The sequence below is a fragment of the Amphibalanus amphitrite genome, unplaced genomic scaffold (genome assembly GCF_019059575.1).
Source record: "Amphibalanus amphitrite isolate SeventyFive unplaced genomic scaffold, NRLGWU_Aamphi_draft 000100F_arrow, whole genome shotgun sequence".
Lineage (NCBI taxonomy): Eukaryota > Metazoa > Arthropoda > Thecostraca > Balanomorpha > Balanidae > Amphibalanus > Amphibalanus amphitrite.
The window spans coordinates 72,652-88,780 of NW_024881595.1; the positions used below are offsets into that span (position 1 = coordinate 72,652).

At 50.5% G+C, this 16,129-nt stretch overlaps 1 protein-coding gene across 1 annotated transcript; it reads left to right on the forward strand.

Moving 5' to 3' along the window:
- Positions 1-1,477: 1,477 nt before the first annotated feature.
- On the forward strand, positions 1,478-15,611 carry LOC122380512. The gene is made up of 12 exons (XM_043363707.1): positions 1,478-1,770; positions 2,142-2,331; positions 6,537-6,730; positions 6,947-7,018; positions 7,383-9,266; positions 9,501-9,761; positions 10,758-10,973; positions 12,301-12,434; positions 12,871-13,099; positions 13,507-13,707; positions 14,084-14,203; positions 15,194-15,611. The coding sequence occupies exons 1-12, from the start codon at positions 1,708-1,710 to the stop codon at positions 15,293-15,295; spliced, it is 3,666 nt and encodes a 1,221-aa protein (XP_043219642.1). The 5' UTR covers positions 1,478-1,707; the 3' UTR covers positions 15,296-15,611.
- The last annotated feature ends 518 nt before the right edge of the window (positions 15,612-16,129 follow it).

Sequence of the window (16,129 nt, forward strand, 5' to 3'; positions counted from 1 at the left end):
ACGGCTGCGTGCGGTGGACGGTCCGCTGTGGCCGGTCCCGACCGGCCACAGCGATCGCTGTGTGCGGTGACGGAAGGCTGACGTAGGGACGAAGTGGGCGGAGCTTCGAGGCTGTGTGCGGTCCGACCGCACACAGGGCCCGTGAACAGCCCGCGGACAGTCCCGAGGTAATATTGTTGACTTTTGGTGTCGGGGCGATCGACCGCGTGGAACGTCAGTGATTTTACCGAACTACTGTTGTAAACTCAGTTTCAGTGGTTTAAAATCATTCAGCTGTATTTTATCAGCCGTGAAAGACATATTTTATTTGGATGCTAGCTGTTTAGCGTTGTTTTATAAGCAGCGTCATGAGCGTGGTTTTTGTCTTCGGCGTTTCTAAGCATGATTGTTTGGTGGGAATTTCTCTGATATAGGTCGCTCTGTGTGGCTTATTTATAATTTTTATGCTGATTTCGATCATTCCTCGTGCCCATCCTACCAGGCCTTTTGCCACTTACACTCATTAAGAAAGGAAAAAACTAGATTTTCATTGGGACTAGGTGTTTTGAGGGTGTAACATATTCAGCGTTCCCATTTTTGGATACTTCTTGTGCTCGTCAACTCTCGGTGATTAGCAGACAGGTGCTTGACATGTCTCCACCCTCGGCGCGGACGGTGGATATAGGTATGGAAGACCTTGTTGAACATCGCTGACCGTTGTGGATTACGTAATCCTGCAGAGGGGGGCGTGCCCGCTGCGAGATCGACGGGAATAAAAGCGCAGAAGACCGGGCGAAACATGCAACGGTCTTGCCGGAAAGGTCATCTGATGATTGTTGCGTTAACAATAATTTGCGGCGTTGGACGTGATGCTTGTTAATGAAAAGAGCCCCTGAAAGGCGTCGGTGAAATCGTTCCCAATTTTGGGTACGCCGTTCCCATAATAAGGAACGCTTGCAGCGCCAGTGTACGAGAGCGTTCCCAAATTTGGGCTCGCGGCCCGGGTGATGGACTGCTTTAGAAATAGGGGAACGATTTGAAACTACGATGGGCCTTACAATATCAAACTCTTTCCCAACAATATTGAGACAACTATCAGGCGGTTCACGATCGTTTTATATTTTTTGGACGTCATTTAACGGTTCTTTTTCTTGTTTTAAATAATGCCTACATGGCGTTCCCATATTTGGGTTTATCGTTCCCAAACATGGGAACGAAAATGCGTTCCCGAAAATGGGTACGCTTGACCATAGTTCCGCCTACTGATTTGAATTGCTCTTGAAGCAGTTTATTTTCAAATTAGGAAGTAAATCTTGTTATGAACTAAAAGGTTGCAAAGGATGTGGCAGCTATACTGTTTTGTAACAGCTGCGGCATTTCTGTAGCCGGTCATTTTCCCTGTGTATACCAAGGCCCTATAGACCGTCCGATACGCTTTGTTTACTTCAGAGTTCAGGGCAGACTGTTGTCAGTAAAGGTACATTTGGTACATTTTTTTAAATAAAAGGAGAAGTTTGGAGTCGTCCCTTGAGCCGTCCTGTCGTTTTCCTTTTGAGTCGTGATGTGACTCCCATGAATTTGACGTTTTCCTCCAATATTCTTGATGGTGTCAAAGCAACTTTAGCAGCTTGATGTGTACCCAGATAAGTGTTATTACTTATTGCACAAGAGAGTTGCTAATTGCATTGCAGTTCGACCTCTGCCCAGCCCAGACCACAAAATCAAGCTATGGATGAGCTGGAAAATCTGTTTCATTTATTTGACTCCCAAAAGAAGGACCTTCTGCGTCTGGTAAGTATTTTTGTGATGGTTTTAGGGTGAAATGCAAATGTTTGCGCACCAGACGCAAAATTGAATTGGAATAGAAAATTAAGCCATCTGCTCAGGAACAGCAGAGCATCATAGAAAGTTGTGGAATCATCCACTTATCAGTTATCCCCCCCCCAAAAAAAAATATGATGCCAGTAAATAAATGCCACAGAAAGAATAACTGCCGTTTCACACTCTGCTGATCCTTGTCTTTGTGCAACAGATGACTTCAACATGGCTGAATGCTGATTGGGTATGTGATATAAATTTGCATTCCGAACTGTCTTGATCAAAAGTAACCTGATCTAGTCTTATAATTCCTGGTGCTGCAACTCTGACCATTTTACTTTCAGGTGAAGATCTGCTCTAAACCTCTTGGCCCAGAGGAGGTGCACTACTTCCTCACGAGCATGGACAAAATATGCAGTCATGGGCTGAAGAATGAGAAGCTGGGATACTGGCCATTTGTCAAGGAGTTCACTCACAAGGCTGGTGTCACCTACATTGCTGACATGAAAGGATGTGTTACTGGTCCTGGGAAAAGTAAGTCACCAGTGCAGACAAATAATTTTTGCATGCCCATTTTCAGTGGACTAGTTTTATCACTTATCAGTGTCCTCATTGCAGTTCATTGATAAAAATTGTATCACAACTTACCTTACCTTACCTTACCTTACGGTGTTCGGGCATAATAAAGGCCAACTCGGCCTGGAGGTCCCGTTCTAACCGAGCTCCTGTCCCTTTTGCCATTTGTTAATCCGTGTCTGGTATATGATACCAGTGATGGCCCCAGTGGGCATCGAGTCTAGCCTTGAACGAGTCCACGGTGGGGGCACTGACCACTTGAGCAGGTAGGCCGTTCCAGTCGTTCACGGCCCTGACTGCGAATGCAGCTCTCCTCAGTCTGCTGACCGCCTCTGGCTTGCGGAGCTTGTGTGGGTGACCTCGTGTAACGGCACCCGTGGCGGGGCAGAAGAGATCCGTGACTTCAACATCAACGCCTCCATGGAACATCTGGTAGGTGAATATCATGTCGCCCCGTTTGCGTCGGTAGTACAGCGATGGAAGTTTCAGAGCCCTGAGCCTCTCTTGGTAGGGCAGGTGGCGAAGGTTGGCCACCATGCGCGTAGCTCTGCGCTGTACCCTCTCCACCAGCTTCTGGTCCGCCCTGTTGAAAGGGCCCCACACGAGGTTGCCGTACTCGAGGTGCGGGCGCACCAGGGACTTGTAAAGCAGCGGCAGCGTGCACTCGTTTATCAGCACGAATGAGCGACGAATCACAGCGAGAATCTGGTTGGCCTTGGCTACGGCTGCTGAAGCATGTTGTCTGAACTTCAGCTCGTCATCGACTTGCACGCCCAGATCCTTCTCCACCCGCACGACGCTCATCTCAGAGTCTCTCATCACATACTGCTTTGCTGGGTTGTTTCGTCCGAGGTGCATGACCTTACACTTCGCCTCATTGAAGGGGAGTTGCCAGGCGTCCGCCCAGTTGACCAGAGCCTCGAGGTCAGACTGGAGGCTAGACGCAGCGAGAGTAGAGGCTACCGTGGAGTACAGCTTCGTGTCGTCCGCGAACATCGTCAGCGAGGAACCAACAACCTCAGGCATGTCATTAATGAAAATCAAGAACAGTAGTGGACCCAGGACCGAGCCTTGGGGTACCCCGCTGACCACCTCCGACCAGTCAGATGACTGACCATTAATCACTACCTGCTGTCTCCTGGCTCTCAGGAAAGCCCCGATCCATGTGATCAGCTTGCCGCTCACCCCGTGACTCCTGAGTTTATAGAGGAGTCGTTGGTGAGGAACGGAGTCGAAAGCTTTCTGGAAGTCCAGGTACATTACATCGACAGGCTTATGATTCTCTAGGGCCCTGCTCCAGTCATCAAGCACTTTGACCAGCTGGGTGCTGCAGGAGCGCTTTGGCCGGAAGCCATGCTGGCAGTCTGCCCACAGGTGGTTCTCTGAGAAGTGCTGATAGATTGTGTCTCTGATGAGGGATTCCAGTATTTTACAGACAACAGAGGTAAGGCTGACCGGCCGATAGTTGCCAGGGTCCTGTCTGTTCCCTTTCTTAAATATAGGTACTATCCTCCCCAGTGTCCAGTCCCGAGGAACCATGCCCAAGTCCAGAGATCTCCGGAAAAGTAGCGAAAGAGGTCGGCTCAGAGCGCGGCGTGCCTCCCGTAACACCTTTGGGTGTATGTTATCTGGTCCAGGAGCACTGGACGGGTTGAGGGCCTGTAACTTTTGTTCAATGGCCTCCGGTGTGATTCGGATATCGGTTACCTCTGGAGTAGTGCTGGCGCTGGCAAGGGTTGGAATGTCTGCGAGCCGTTCTTGTGTAAAAACACTGCCAAACTGCGCATTTAGAATGTCAGCCTTCGCCTTATCATCACTCATCAGATCTCCTGAGCCATTTCGAAGATCCCCTATACCTGTCTTTGTTTTAAGTCTCGAGTTAGTATACCTCCAGAAGGCCTTCGGATTCTCTTTCAAATCGGTAGCCAATTGAGTTTCGAAGTCTCTACGGAGTTTGCGTGTGAGGACTCGAAGCTTATTTCTGCAGACTCTAAATCTAGCCAAGTCCAATGGATCCTTAGTGGACGTGTATGTGCGCCAAAGACTGTGTTTTTCTTTCCTCAACCTAAGGGCATGGCTCGTCATGTAGATATTTTTCCTCGATTTGGAACTTCTAGCAGTGGGTACAGTGGCAGTAACAAAAGAGGTCAGAGAATTCCTAAAATACTGGTACCCTGCCTCAATGTCCAGTGAAGCCAGACATTCCCAGTTTGCCTCAGCTATCATCTCCTGGAGTTGTCCAAAGTTGGCTCTGTGAAAGTTTAACCTTTCCTGTACATTCTCGGAACGGGTACTGTAGCACTTGAGATTGAATCTCATTACTATGTGGTCACTCTTACCCAGACCTGGTAAGTACTCGAGGCTAGACAGCATCCCCTCCTCGTTAGTGAATAGGAGGTCTAGCAGGCTAGGCGACTCCCCTTCTCTGTACCTAGTGGGTGCCAAAACATGCTGGAATAGTAGACAATCATGAATGGAGCCAAGAAACTTGTGAGCGTAATGGGATTCTGGTGCTGCACAAAAGTTGAGTGCCCAGTTGATCTGTGGAATATTAAAATCCCCACAGATCAGCACGTGAGACGGTTTTGAATCAATGACGGACTGGAAAAGACCAGCAAGCTCATCAATGCTCTGCTTAGGGTCCTGGGACGGACTCCGATAGACACAGCCCATGATCAGCCTATCATTACCCTTCAGATAGATGTTGATCCACAGATGCTCTGTCAATGCGGGCCTGGTAAATGTTACCTCAGTAGCATGGATGCTGTCTATCACATATATACAGACACCGCGAGTACCCTTTGACCCCAGATGGCTCTCGTTAGGATCAAAGTTGGTAAATAGGTTGTAACCAGGGAGAGATAACAGTGCCATGCTGAACTTATAAGTTTGTAACTAACTTTATTAATATGGAAATTTCACCAGTTTTTTTTTTTTGCAATTTCCACATAGATAGTAAATCCAATATAGCCAAGTTTGCTCCCAGGTACCCTGAAAATTTAATGGCCCTGACCCAACTAACCTTTGACCTCTTTCTTGAGAACATATCAGACAAGAATGGCCATTTGTTGCTGTTAATACATTTTTGTGTTGTCAGACTTTTGTGATGAGGAATATGCCAACATGTGAAATGATGCTTGTCCCATGGATTATTGTGGGCATCAACTGTCAAGGTCAGGTGAAGGTATTGGAAGTTTAGCCCATTGACTCTTGGTGACCTCTGTTGATTTAGAGTTGTATGACATTTTTTTTTTAAAGTAGGCCGGTTTTGTAGCTGCTTTGAACTTGGTGCTCATTAGAGCATTTGGGAGCTAATTTTGATATATGCCACATGTTGCAAAGTTTTCAAACACCTACTAAGAACAACTGGTGAGACACCTACTGGTTTACCTGACCTGACCTGACCTGACCTGACCTGACCTTACACGACCTACCCTAAATTCACAAATACATTATTATGGAATAAAATGAATGCCAGCTTTAGAATAAAGACCCTAGAGACCATAAAACCTTGCTTAATGAAGCTCTGACAAGTCCCGATTTTCCCGACATTTGGGTCGCTGATATGACCTGAAAGGTCAATCAATGACGAAAGACCTTAAAATTGGGTATTATCGGCTTTTTATTCGTCAAGAGCAGCACGCTCGTTTTTCCGCGAAGCTCTAACTGAATCGGGGGCTGAGCAGAACGGCTGGGCTGCGGTCGTCCCCCCCCCCCCCCTCCGCCTTATACGTAAGCGTCTGTGAAAACAACAATACTGGTGGGGGAAAATAGTAGATACTAGATAACCTCAGTTAACTGCTTTATAGTCTTTCTTTTGCACATGAGCCCGCACCAACAGTTAAGGAGTCACGTGTCCCAGCCCGCCGATCAACTCGTCCCAACCGCCGCGCCGTCCCACGCTCCAGCCCGCCGGTTCTCGGGTACGTCGCTCGCCCCAGCTCTCCAGTTTCCCCCTGTCCCAGCTTGCCATAACAACGCGGGTCAAACACTGTGCACTCTCTCGGCCTTGAATTCGTTGCCACTGAGTCACCAGTCACGTACTAATCCACTAGGCCGCGGAGAAGTGCGTTAGTAAACATAATATGTACAACCCTCGTCTCTTTTATTTTCTTCTATGTAAGCTCAAACCACACCCCACAGCTATGCTCCTTGCCCCCCAGGTCGCGCCTGGCTGCTGCTGGCTCTCTCAGAGGGCACACTGGAGTTCTACTTCACCAGTTTCATCGGTCACCCGGCTCAGCGGGCCCGCTACTACCGGCGCGAGGCGTTTCTGCGGGACGACCGCCGACTAAGGGAGCTGGTGCTGGGACTGGCCGAGCTGATGGCCGTCCAGTTCAGCACCGTGCTGAGACCGGTCAGTGGACGCTGGGGACGGGCCGTGGAAGTGGTGAATCATTGATGACAATGATAAGTGATTGTGTGCAGAAGATTGACTTTGATAGAGTTCTTCAATTGGCTCAGGTCGTTTCATGGTGTGATTACGTTCTCGTTTTTTTATTACATGTTTTTTCTACATGCTCTGTAGCTTACTGTAAAGCAGTTTGACATAAACTCCTACAAATTATTACAGGAGGAGTACGATCTGGACAAGCATGTGTGCCCGCCGCCGAACGCATCTGAGGACGGCGAATTCGTATCATGGGTAAGTGTCACTTGGCAGGGAATCGTGCCCATCTGACAGTGCAAGAAATAAACATGCTCTGCCATCATGTGAGTCATTAGACTTAGTTCGGCCTTGATTCATACTGTCCTGCTCTGTCAGACAGATCTGAACGTACTTGGCATCGTTTCTCGCCATGAGTTACCATTCCACTAATCGCTGCTCCTCGAGTTGAATCGATGGCTGTTGCTCGTTTTTTATAGATAGGTACTCGATCAAAATGTTTGTGCATAAAGCCGGCCTGTTTTCACTGTCTGCTAGTCATTACACGGGCATAGCTGTTTAATGAAACTGCACTTGACCCCTGTCAAGTGTCGACCCTTGACCTAAGCCAACTCCTTCCCAGGTGGTGTCACCACGCTGGCCGCCGCCCAGCCAGGAGCCGATTCAGTGGACGCACACTCCCGGCAGCCACAGCCGGGCACGCCGCTCGCACCACTCGTCTTCTGGCTCGTCTCCGCGCTCTTCCCGTTCTTCAGCACGCTCCCGGCGGCGGCGCAGCCCGGCCGGCGGCCGCCCGCCCGGTGGCGAGTCCAAGGAGGCCCGGCGAGACTCGGACGCCGCTCCGACAGATTCCGCGTGTGTAACGATGGACTCTGAGACCTCCGGCGCTTCGGCGCTGTCATCGGCGGTCACGACTCCGCTCAGCGAGAGCGATGAGTCTCCGCCGACGGCTGGGGGATCGCCGGAGTCGGCGCGGTCGGCGGCGTCGGTAGAGTTCGACAATAGCGGGCCTAGCGGCGATTCGCAGGACGTGAATGCTACACTCCGGGGCGGTAGTTTGTGCAGAGGCCAAGAAGAGGAGGAGAGAGGAGAGGTGGTGGGGTCGGCCACCCCGACTCCGGCTCCGAGTACGCCGGTGATCAGCACGTCGTCACCAGTCAGGCCGTCGGGCATACCGCCGCAGAGCTTCGCCTTGCAGACTGAAGATGCACCCTCGCCGATTGTGCCGGTCGTGCGTCCGTCCGGGAATCCAGGGACACCAACTGGGCGCTCGGCTGGAAATCCAGGAAACTCGACCCAGCGCTCGAATGAGAACCCAGGGACGCCTGCTGGGTGTTCGGACGAGAACCCAGACTCGTCAGGCTCTCAGTCCCAAGATATGTTTGTCACTGCTATTTCTTCGCCTGTTGTCGATCGGTCCCAATCGCAGTCTGAAGGAACAAGATCAGTGGCGAAGTGTCAGGATTCTGCGGTAAGCTCGGAGATGGGATGTTCGGCTAGCAATAATGCGGATGATCCGCAGAGAGGGGTTCCAAGTCTTGGCTGTGAAAACTTGGAGGATACTCCTACTGACACCTCCGTCAGTAACGAATCTTCGAGTGCGACAGCGCAGCAATCTAGTCCAAATCAATACCAACCGAATGAGTCAGAAGATTCTCGTCTTTCACAATCTACCTCAGCGTCTGCAAGTGAAACAATGAACACAACAGGGTTTCAATCGTGCGAAGAAACCCCTAGTAAATCGACGGAACCAACACCAACCAAAGAGGACGCCGCACAAAGTCGCCTTGACGGCAGCGACCCTGCTTCCAGCTCTAACACCGGGGAACCGAAGGACAGCCCGCTCAGTCCTGCGCCAGACTCTCGCCGAGTTAGCTCCAACGACGCTGTAGCCGTGGAGGAAGCAATGCGGCGACTCCGCACCGACCCTCCGGTCCCGGCCCGACCGTCTGGCCGCGCGGCACCCCACCTACACCCGTCCGCCTCAAACTCCGCGCTCCGACCTCGCCCGGCTGTCACCCGACTACCCCAGGCTCACTCTGAGGTCTCCCTGCGTCGCCGTCCTCCGGCACTAGCCCCGGACAAGCGCGTCACATGGGCGGGTACGGACCGTGAGACGGCTGCTGTGGCTGCTCTGCTCCCGCCCGAGCTGCCGCGAGGCGAGCGGGGTGTGCCTGAGGGACAGGAGGACCCGTGCAGACTCTCATCCATATCCAGCCTGACACGGGTTTCATCACAGCTCAGCGTTGGCAGCAGTTGTCTGTCGTCTGGCTCGGAGCGCGGTCCGACTGCACGGCCGCCGGTTCGACAGACACGACTCTACGAACCGACGGCACTCGGCTCGGCACCCACCTCTGATGGACAGACGGAACGGGATATTGAACAGGAGCTCAGCCAGGGAAGACGCAGGAAGCGGGCGGCACACTCTGCACTGGTGGAAATCGACCACTGTAAGGCCGTGCAACTGATGGTCAGCTTCTTCGAGGGAAACGAGATGGCCTACACGGTGAGTAAGACTGTTAGAAGACATTGCTACTTTTTATTATGTTTACCATGTTCTTAAATGCGTGAATACAAATACAAACCTATTGCTTCTCTGCTCAGCACTTTGATGGTTGTGTTTTCCTAGTCAATATTCAAGTGTATTTGTTTTGATACACTGAATCACGCGCAAGTTACCACTGACTTGCTCGTGCATCAGGTCACTCATCAATGACTCTCCTCCACCTTCTCTGCGCAGGGCTTCAAGGTGTTGTTCGGCGACCACCACGCCATGCGCACCTGTCTTCTGGTTCTCACCTCCTACCGTCTACTGCTGCTGCGACTCAGCACCTACCGACGACTGCGGCGGGCGGCCCGGCGCCGGCCGCGGCCCGCCGACCCCCTGTCCCAGCTGGCACCGGGCGGAGAGGGTCAGACGGCGCAGATAGATGTGGAGACAGAGAGCTGTCCATACCTACAGGATGCGGCGTTCCAGTACTGCTCCATAGCGTCGATCAAGGTGAGATGCGGTGCGTGTGGAGGATGTGCTGAGTTTGGGGGCTTCTGTATCTTCTAAAAATTACATTGTGATGGCCTTTTCGTTGCCGCACTTTGTTTTGCTTTGAATATAAATTTCAGGTATGTTTTACAGGAGCTTTATTTTTGTTTTCGATATCACAAGCTACCCGGTATATGCCATACCACAGACTTCTTTGTTATATAGGTACCTGCCCAACAATTTGTAAACGCACAGGAAATTGTTTTTCCTTGTTCCTTGTTCTGTTATCCGTACCGCCAATCTGTTTCCTGTCAATAAACCTTACTCAGAATCCATAAACCCCATGGGACATCGGGTGTTCTTACGTTGCACATCTTGTTATCGCTGCTGGCGAGCCGCGTTGGGGCGTGACCCCGTCTGTTTATGTGTTGTGGGAACGTCTCGTTTTTTTTTTTCTTCTACCAGATCTGTTTTGTCTGGCGAGGTCCGTTTCTTCGAAAATCTTAGTGCTTTGCGATGTCAGCGGTGTCTGTTTTTTTCATTGGATGTTTTCGGGGAAGTTGCTTGTCTTCCACTCTTTCCAGAGTTTTGGTGACTGATGTTTTCTTTACGGTGGACGGAAGAGATTAAATACCGTTGGCTGGACTCGGCCATGTCGTAGAGATTCAGTTGTATTGTGTGGAGGTTTTGCAGACGGTCGGCTTTGAAATGAAATTTCATCGGTTACCGTTTCAGCTGAACCCATGCCATACATAACTACTGATACTTCCTGTTTGAAACGACTGCTCCCAGTCGGATATTTATTTATTTATTTATTTATTTGTTTATTTATTTCGTTATCCATTTTGCTTTCTGATGGTTATTCATGACCTAAATCGTGTCAACTCTCCAGCCCCAGCCGGTTGGAGGATAAACAGATGTTCTTGTTATGATCTTTTTCCACATCTTTTCGATTCAAGACCTCGCACTGTGACTCCCTCCGGGTTTGACCAGTACCCTGCTTCTGTCATTCCTCAGGTGGCGTTTCACGGCCAGGCGGTGGCTCTCCAGCGGCCGGACGGCTCGTACAGTCGCTGGATCTGGCTGGGTGATCGAGCCGAGACTGATCTGCTCATCAGTCACATCACCCGGGCGTTCCAGCGGTGTCGGCTCCGGCCGCTCGTGCCGCAGGTGTACACGTCTGAGGCGCATAGGCACCAGTACCTGCGTGAGATTGGATATAGGGAGAGAGAGGTGAGCTGAGGAGGGGAGAGGGTGGGAGAGGGAGAGAGCATGGTTGACGCCGTTGGGAGGGAACTCATTTCTGGAATCGAGAGACGTGCTACGATAGGGAGAGGAGGGCTTGCATTCGGTGCTGATGTGTATCGACAATCCGGTATTTACTCCTTTTACTCGTTCAACTATTCATGGCGTTTTAACTCTATTCCTGGCGGGCTACGCCGGGACAAGAAACTGGCGGGGGGGGCCGATTCGGCCCCCCTTCAGATCTCAAAAACTACACATCGCAGCGACAAACGGCGAACGGCGTTTGATAGGTCGTTTAAAGATCTACAACTTTTACATAAAACATTTTCAGGTCAGGTTAATATTGAGGTCACCAGAGGTCATCAACGATAGAATGTTTTGGAATTAGTTACCTATATAACTTTTAAACTAAGAAACATAGATACATTAAACCAATACATTTTTTGTTGCTCTCGCCGAGGCGATGCGAAATAAGTATGTGATGACATTCACAGGTCAATTTGAAATTTGACCTGAGGTCAAGGTCAGGTCATTCATCAATGAGGTTGTGGGGTATGATCATGCTGCATACCAAACGACGCGCCTTGACCAGGCGAGCAGTTTGGTACCACTTACAAGTCTTTAGCTCCATCATGTCGTGATTTATTTACAGAAAAACGATTTATGACGTCACATGACCTCAGATGACCTTTGCCGGTGCCCCTGTCAATTAGCGGCACCAGGATCATCACCGATGAGATAATCTTCCATAATACTGAAAGAATTGGGTGGTTTTGACTCGTTTACACGAAGCAGGAGGCGTTTCAATATTTTCCCATAGGCTTGCAATGTAAAGGTCACGAGTCTGGCCTGACCTCAGGTCACAGATATGAAAATTCTGAGATATACAAATTGCACATATTGGTACCCTAACTAAAGCCTGAAGAGAAGAAATTGATCGGTCAAAAACTCTAGCTCTGGCGTGATTGCAAACTTTTCTGAGGTAGGGTCACCAAACCGCCTCTGGTGACCTGACCTGAGGTCAGATCAACTCAAAATTTTCAGAAATGTTGCGTAAAAGCCTTTTAGTAAAAGTCAGAAAATTTGAGCTTCCTAGTTCAAAGCGTTTGGGAGAAATAACCAAAAAACCTCAGGGGGGGGGGGGCTCCTGACTCCTGAGCCCCCCCCCCCCCGCCAGGAATAGGGTTAATTGAGTACTTTGTACGTTTATTTTTATTTATCGTCTTCCACTAACTCTCCATGACGTGTTTCGCCAGTCTATCGTTTTGCTCCAATGGCGCTGTTAATCTTGACCTAATCGCGCTCGCTCCGGTAGGCGGAGATTCAGTACGCGTCTCTGGTGTACTTTGAAGACTTTGCAGTGCCTGGAGAGACACCCAAACTCTCCGACCAGCTCATGTACAAGACGGACGCAGAGCCGCGGTGGAGCGTTGGTCATTTCGTTCTCTGGTCAGTAGCAGACGGAAGGGTATTGTTATGGTGATTGGGATGTGGTTGGCAGTTGGCACCGTTTTTAAAGTTCGGTAGTATGATTACTCACACAGCTAGACGGTGGGTCCTGGTGGTGATCAATAGTGTCATGACACGTCGACTTATTGCGAGCTGGAGCCTGGAAGTGGTGTTCGTGTTACTCGTTTCGTTAGCCGCGTAGGTAGAATGTTGTGGGTGTCGTTTTGGTTTGTTATTTTTTTCCCGCAAATATTGATTCCTTCCAAAAAGTGGCGTGACTTATCGCTGTAATGACGCCCTCCGTTTCTAGCTAGACAACTTTCACGCATGGGACGTACCAAGGAAGTGACCAAGCGTTACCAATGGCTTCATGTGCGAGCTGTGACTTAGTCCGTGACCTCCTTCTTGCTTATCGTTTTCCCCTCCCATCCCACAGGGACACGGACCTGCTGGTGTACCCGTCGGCGGCTGCGGAGCGCGGCGGCGGCGCGCCACTCGACCGCTGGCCGCTGCCCTCGATGGCCAGCTGCCGACGGCTGACCGAGCTCAGCCGACCCCACCAGCTGCAGCTGGCAGCTCCCGGACGCTGGCTGACGCTGGCAGCGCCGGACGCGGATACATGCTCCCGATGGGCGGCCACCGTCCGGGAAATTATCGAACTGAGTGTGAGTGAGAGAACTGGGTCGGAAAGATTATTAAACTCGTTGCTGCCAGGCTGGGACACGTGGCATACATACTAGAGACATGTTATTTGCTGTTGATTTTGTTGTTATTTGTTGCTAGGAAGCTAAATGTTGACATTTTTCGTGATCTATTTTTTGTGCAAGATCATGAGTGTCTGAGTGATGAGTGTCATGAGTGTTGATCGTGAGTTCATGGCACACGCATGAACTCGCCTTACGATCCGGAATGCATAAGATTTGTTGCGAGCTTTTTACTGTTTGAAACACTTTTACACTCTTACCACAGTGTCCACTACCGACTAACACACCAGCAGCTCATCTGATACACCCATTTATGCCTTCTTTGTCAATCCTGATATCGTTATGTCTGACCGCTCCCCCTATTTCAGGTGCCGTCGCAGCTGCCCAGCCCCCGTCCGCGCTGCTGCGTGCTCACCGGACGCTCGCTGTACGTCGTCGAAGAGATGGCCTTCACACGCAGTGTGGCGCCCGGGTTCGAGCTGTGCCCGTATGGCCACCTGGTTCAGGCCTGTGGGTCGCTCAGGGCGCTCGGAGCCGTCAACGCTGACTCGCATGGAACAGTGCATGTGGTGAGGAAGGGTGGTATGAAGTAGATGTGGGAAGCATAATAATAGTGTGGAAGCTGGTTATCTGGTTGGAATCAGGTGCGGCTAGAGATTGTTTTTAATTTGGTTAGGACTTGTCTTAAATGTTTAAAAGTCACATCATCAGGGCAGTGCTAGTGCTGCTAAGGCAGGGGCGACAAATTAAGTGGATGAATTTATTGACATGTAACCAGACGAGAATCCTTACGTCCTCCATATTGTTGAAAATTCTGCTTTGTACCGCGCTTAAATCGCTCGGTGCTATCGATTTTCCGTGACCTCATCCATGCTCTAACTGTGCAGCTGCAGGCTGCTCTGTCCCCGCTTCCCTGTAACTCCCCGTCCCCGCTTCTCTGGGCAGGAGTTTGACACCGCCGAGGCGGCCGAGTCAATGGGCTCGTGGCGTCTGTACTTTGTCACACTGACTGAACAGAGGGCCTTCCTGGCGGCTCTGCTCGACACATATCGTAAACGGTGTAAGGTGAGTACTTACGGAACGGCTTGAGAAGGTCTGGTATGGTGTGATATTTCATATTGGCACGTGAAGGGAGCAGCGTGTTTGAATAAAATGACGCGCTAACTATTGTTTAGCGTGAATTTTTGGCTGGTGACTTTAATAACTTATTCTATTTTGTTATTCTGGGCGTTTTTTCTGTTCTTCTCCTGTGTTCTGTGCGTTCCTTTAGTGGTGGGTATTTCCCTACAGAAATCTAACGACCACGCTTTAACTCACAAATAGACCTTTCAGAACATTCGATACTCGTAATTAGTGACTCACGTGCTAACCACACCCCATTGCACCCTCCTCGCCATGGACACACACACGAGTCCTCCCGAGCTGAGCTCTCCGACACTGCCACATGTCTCAACAACACGAGCTCTTATACACTGCCGTATTTCTCAGCACACTGCCATATGCCTCAGCACCCTCAATTGCCGAGTGTTTGTTGTCGCGCTCAGAGCGGATCATCCTACTGGGCCAGTCTGAGAGGCTTATGTGCCCGGCGGCTGCGGTCCGTCTGATCCCCGTCTGATGCCGTCTGGCCGAGCCGCGCTGATCTTGTAGGGCTCATGTCTGAGTCCTGTCTGTGTCTGCCAATTAGGGTGATGGTGTTAGCGTATCAAGCAACACTACTTATGCCTACTCTTCATATTTTGCTGTTCTATCCTCTCTTTTTATCCATTATTTAACATTGCTTATTTGTCTACGTCGTGATCTTGTGTTCCCATTTTCATCTATTCGCTTGTTTCGATGGTAAGCCCATCGCATTTTTGAAAGTTGATTTTACACCATGCTAATCATTGTAACATCTGGCTGACACATGACCCTCACGACCTGAGTCAGACCACTGTGGCTCTTCATCTGACCCCTAGTTTGGCCTCCTTCTGACCCCTGTGACCTCCGACACATGACCTTTGGCTATCCCCTGTGACCTCTGCCCTCTGACCTCTATCGTCTGTTGTCCGACAGAGGGAGCTGACCGTTGGCCAGATCTCCCACCACATGAGGGAGGTCTGTCTCAGCGGATCACGCTACGTCAGAACGCGCTGGGACGGCCTGGTCGACACGTGAGCACGTGCGCCACGTGCAGACACGCGGTGGACGTCACCCTCAGACAGGAGATGCGGGCTCTGGTGACGTACTTTCAGTGAGCTGCGTAGTTTTGTAGTGCCAGTCGCGCATGAAGCGAGTCCGCGAGATGTGTTTCCGCCAGGGATTGTGATGAGCCTTATGATAAGGTGCGATTTGTGACAAGAGTGTAGCGCCAAAAGGACATCTATTTTGTGAGGTTCAGTTCTGATGGACTGCGTATCAAGTTACAGGTCATGAGCTTGGAACCATCTCACGTATCATATAGTCGACCAATGCAACTGAGTGTAACCATGAATTGGGCGAAGGAGTCAGGTTGGATGGAGGTGTAGATAGTCGCTGCCTTAGCTTTGCGTCGGATGTCTAGGATTGCCGCGCTGCCTTAGCTTTGTAGAGCTTGAGGGGGCTTGCGACAAGACTACCGACCCTGAACGAGCTTTGCTGACGTCGACATGATGTTGGAGGATGTGTGCCTATTTTTTGAAGGCATTCACCATGCAAGGCATTTGGGGTTGACCCGTGGCTCTACCGACGGCCAAAGTGGTCTGGTGGTTCACCTGATTCAGTCGGCAGTTGGGGAACCTTTTATAGTCATGTCCGCCCCACTATCAGCGCGGGGCTGTGTGCACACTGCAGAGCAGTTGTGCCGGAAGCGAGTTGTGCTACAGCACAGGCTGCTGTGCTGCTGGGCTGTAACACAGTCAAATACGTGATTGGGATAGTATTGCTGCTTCAGTTAGGTTGCCTCCCTTGCTGCAGCCACAGATATAATCACTGAAGCTTACCTAGTCTACCTGTAGAAGCTGACACGTCAGA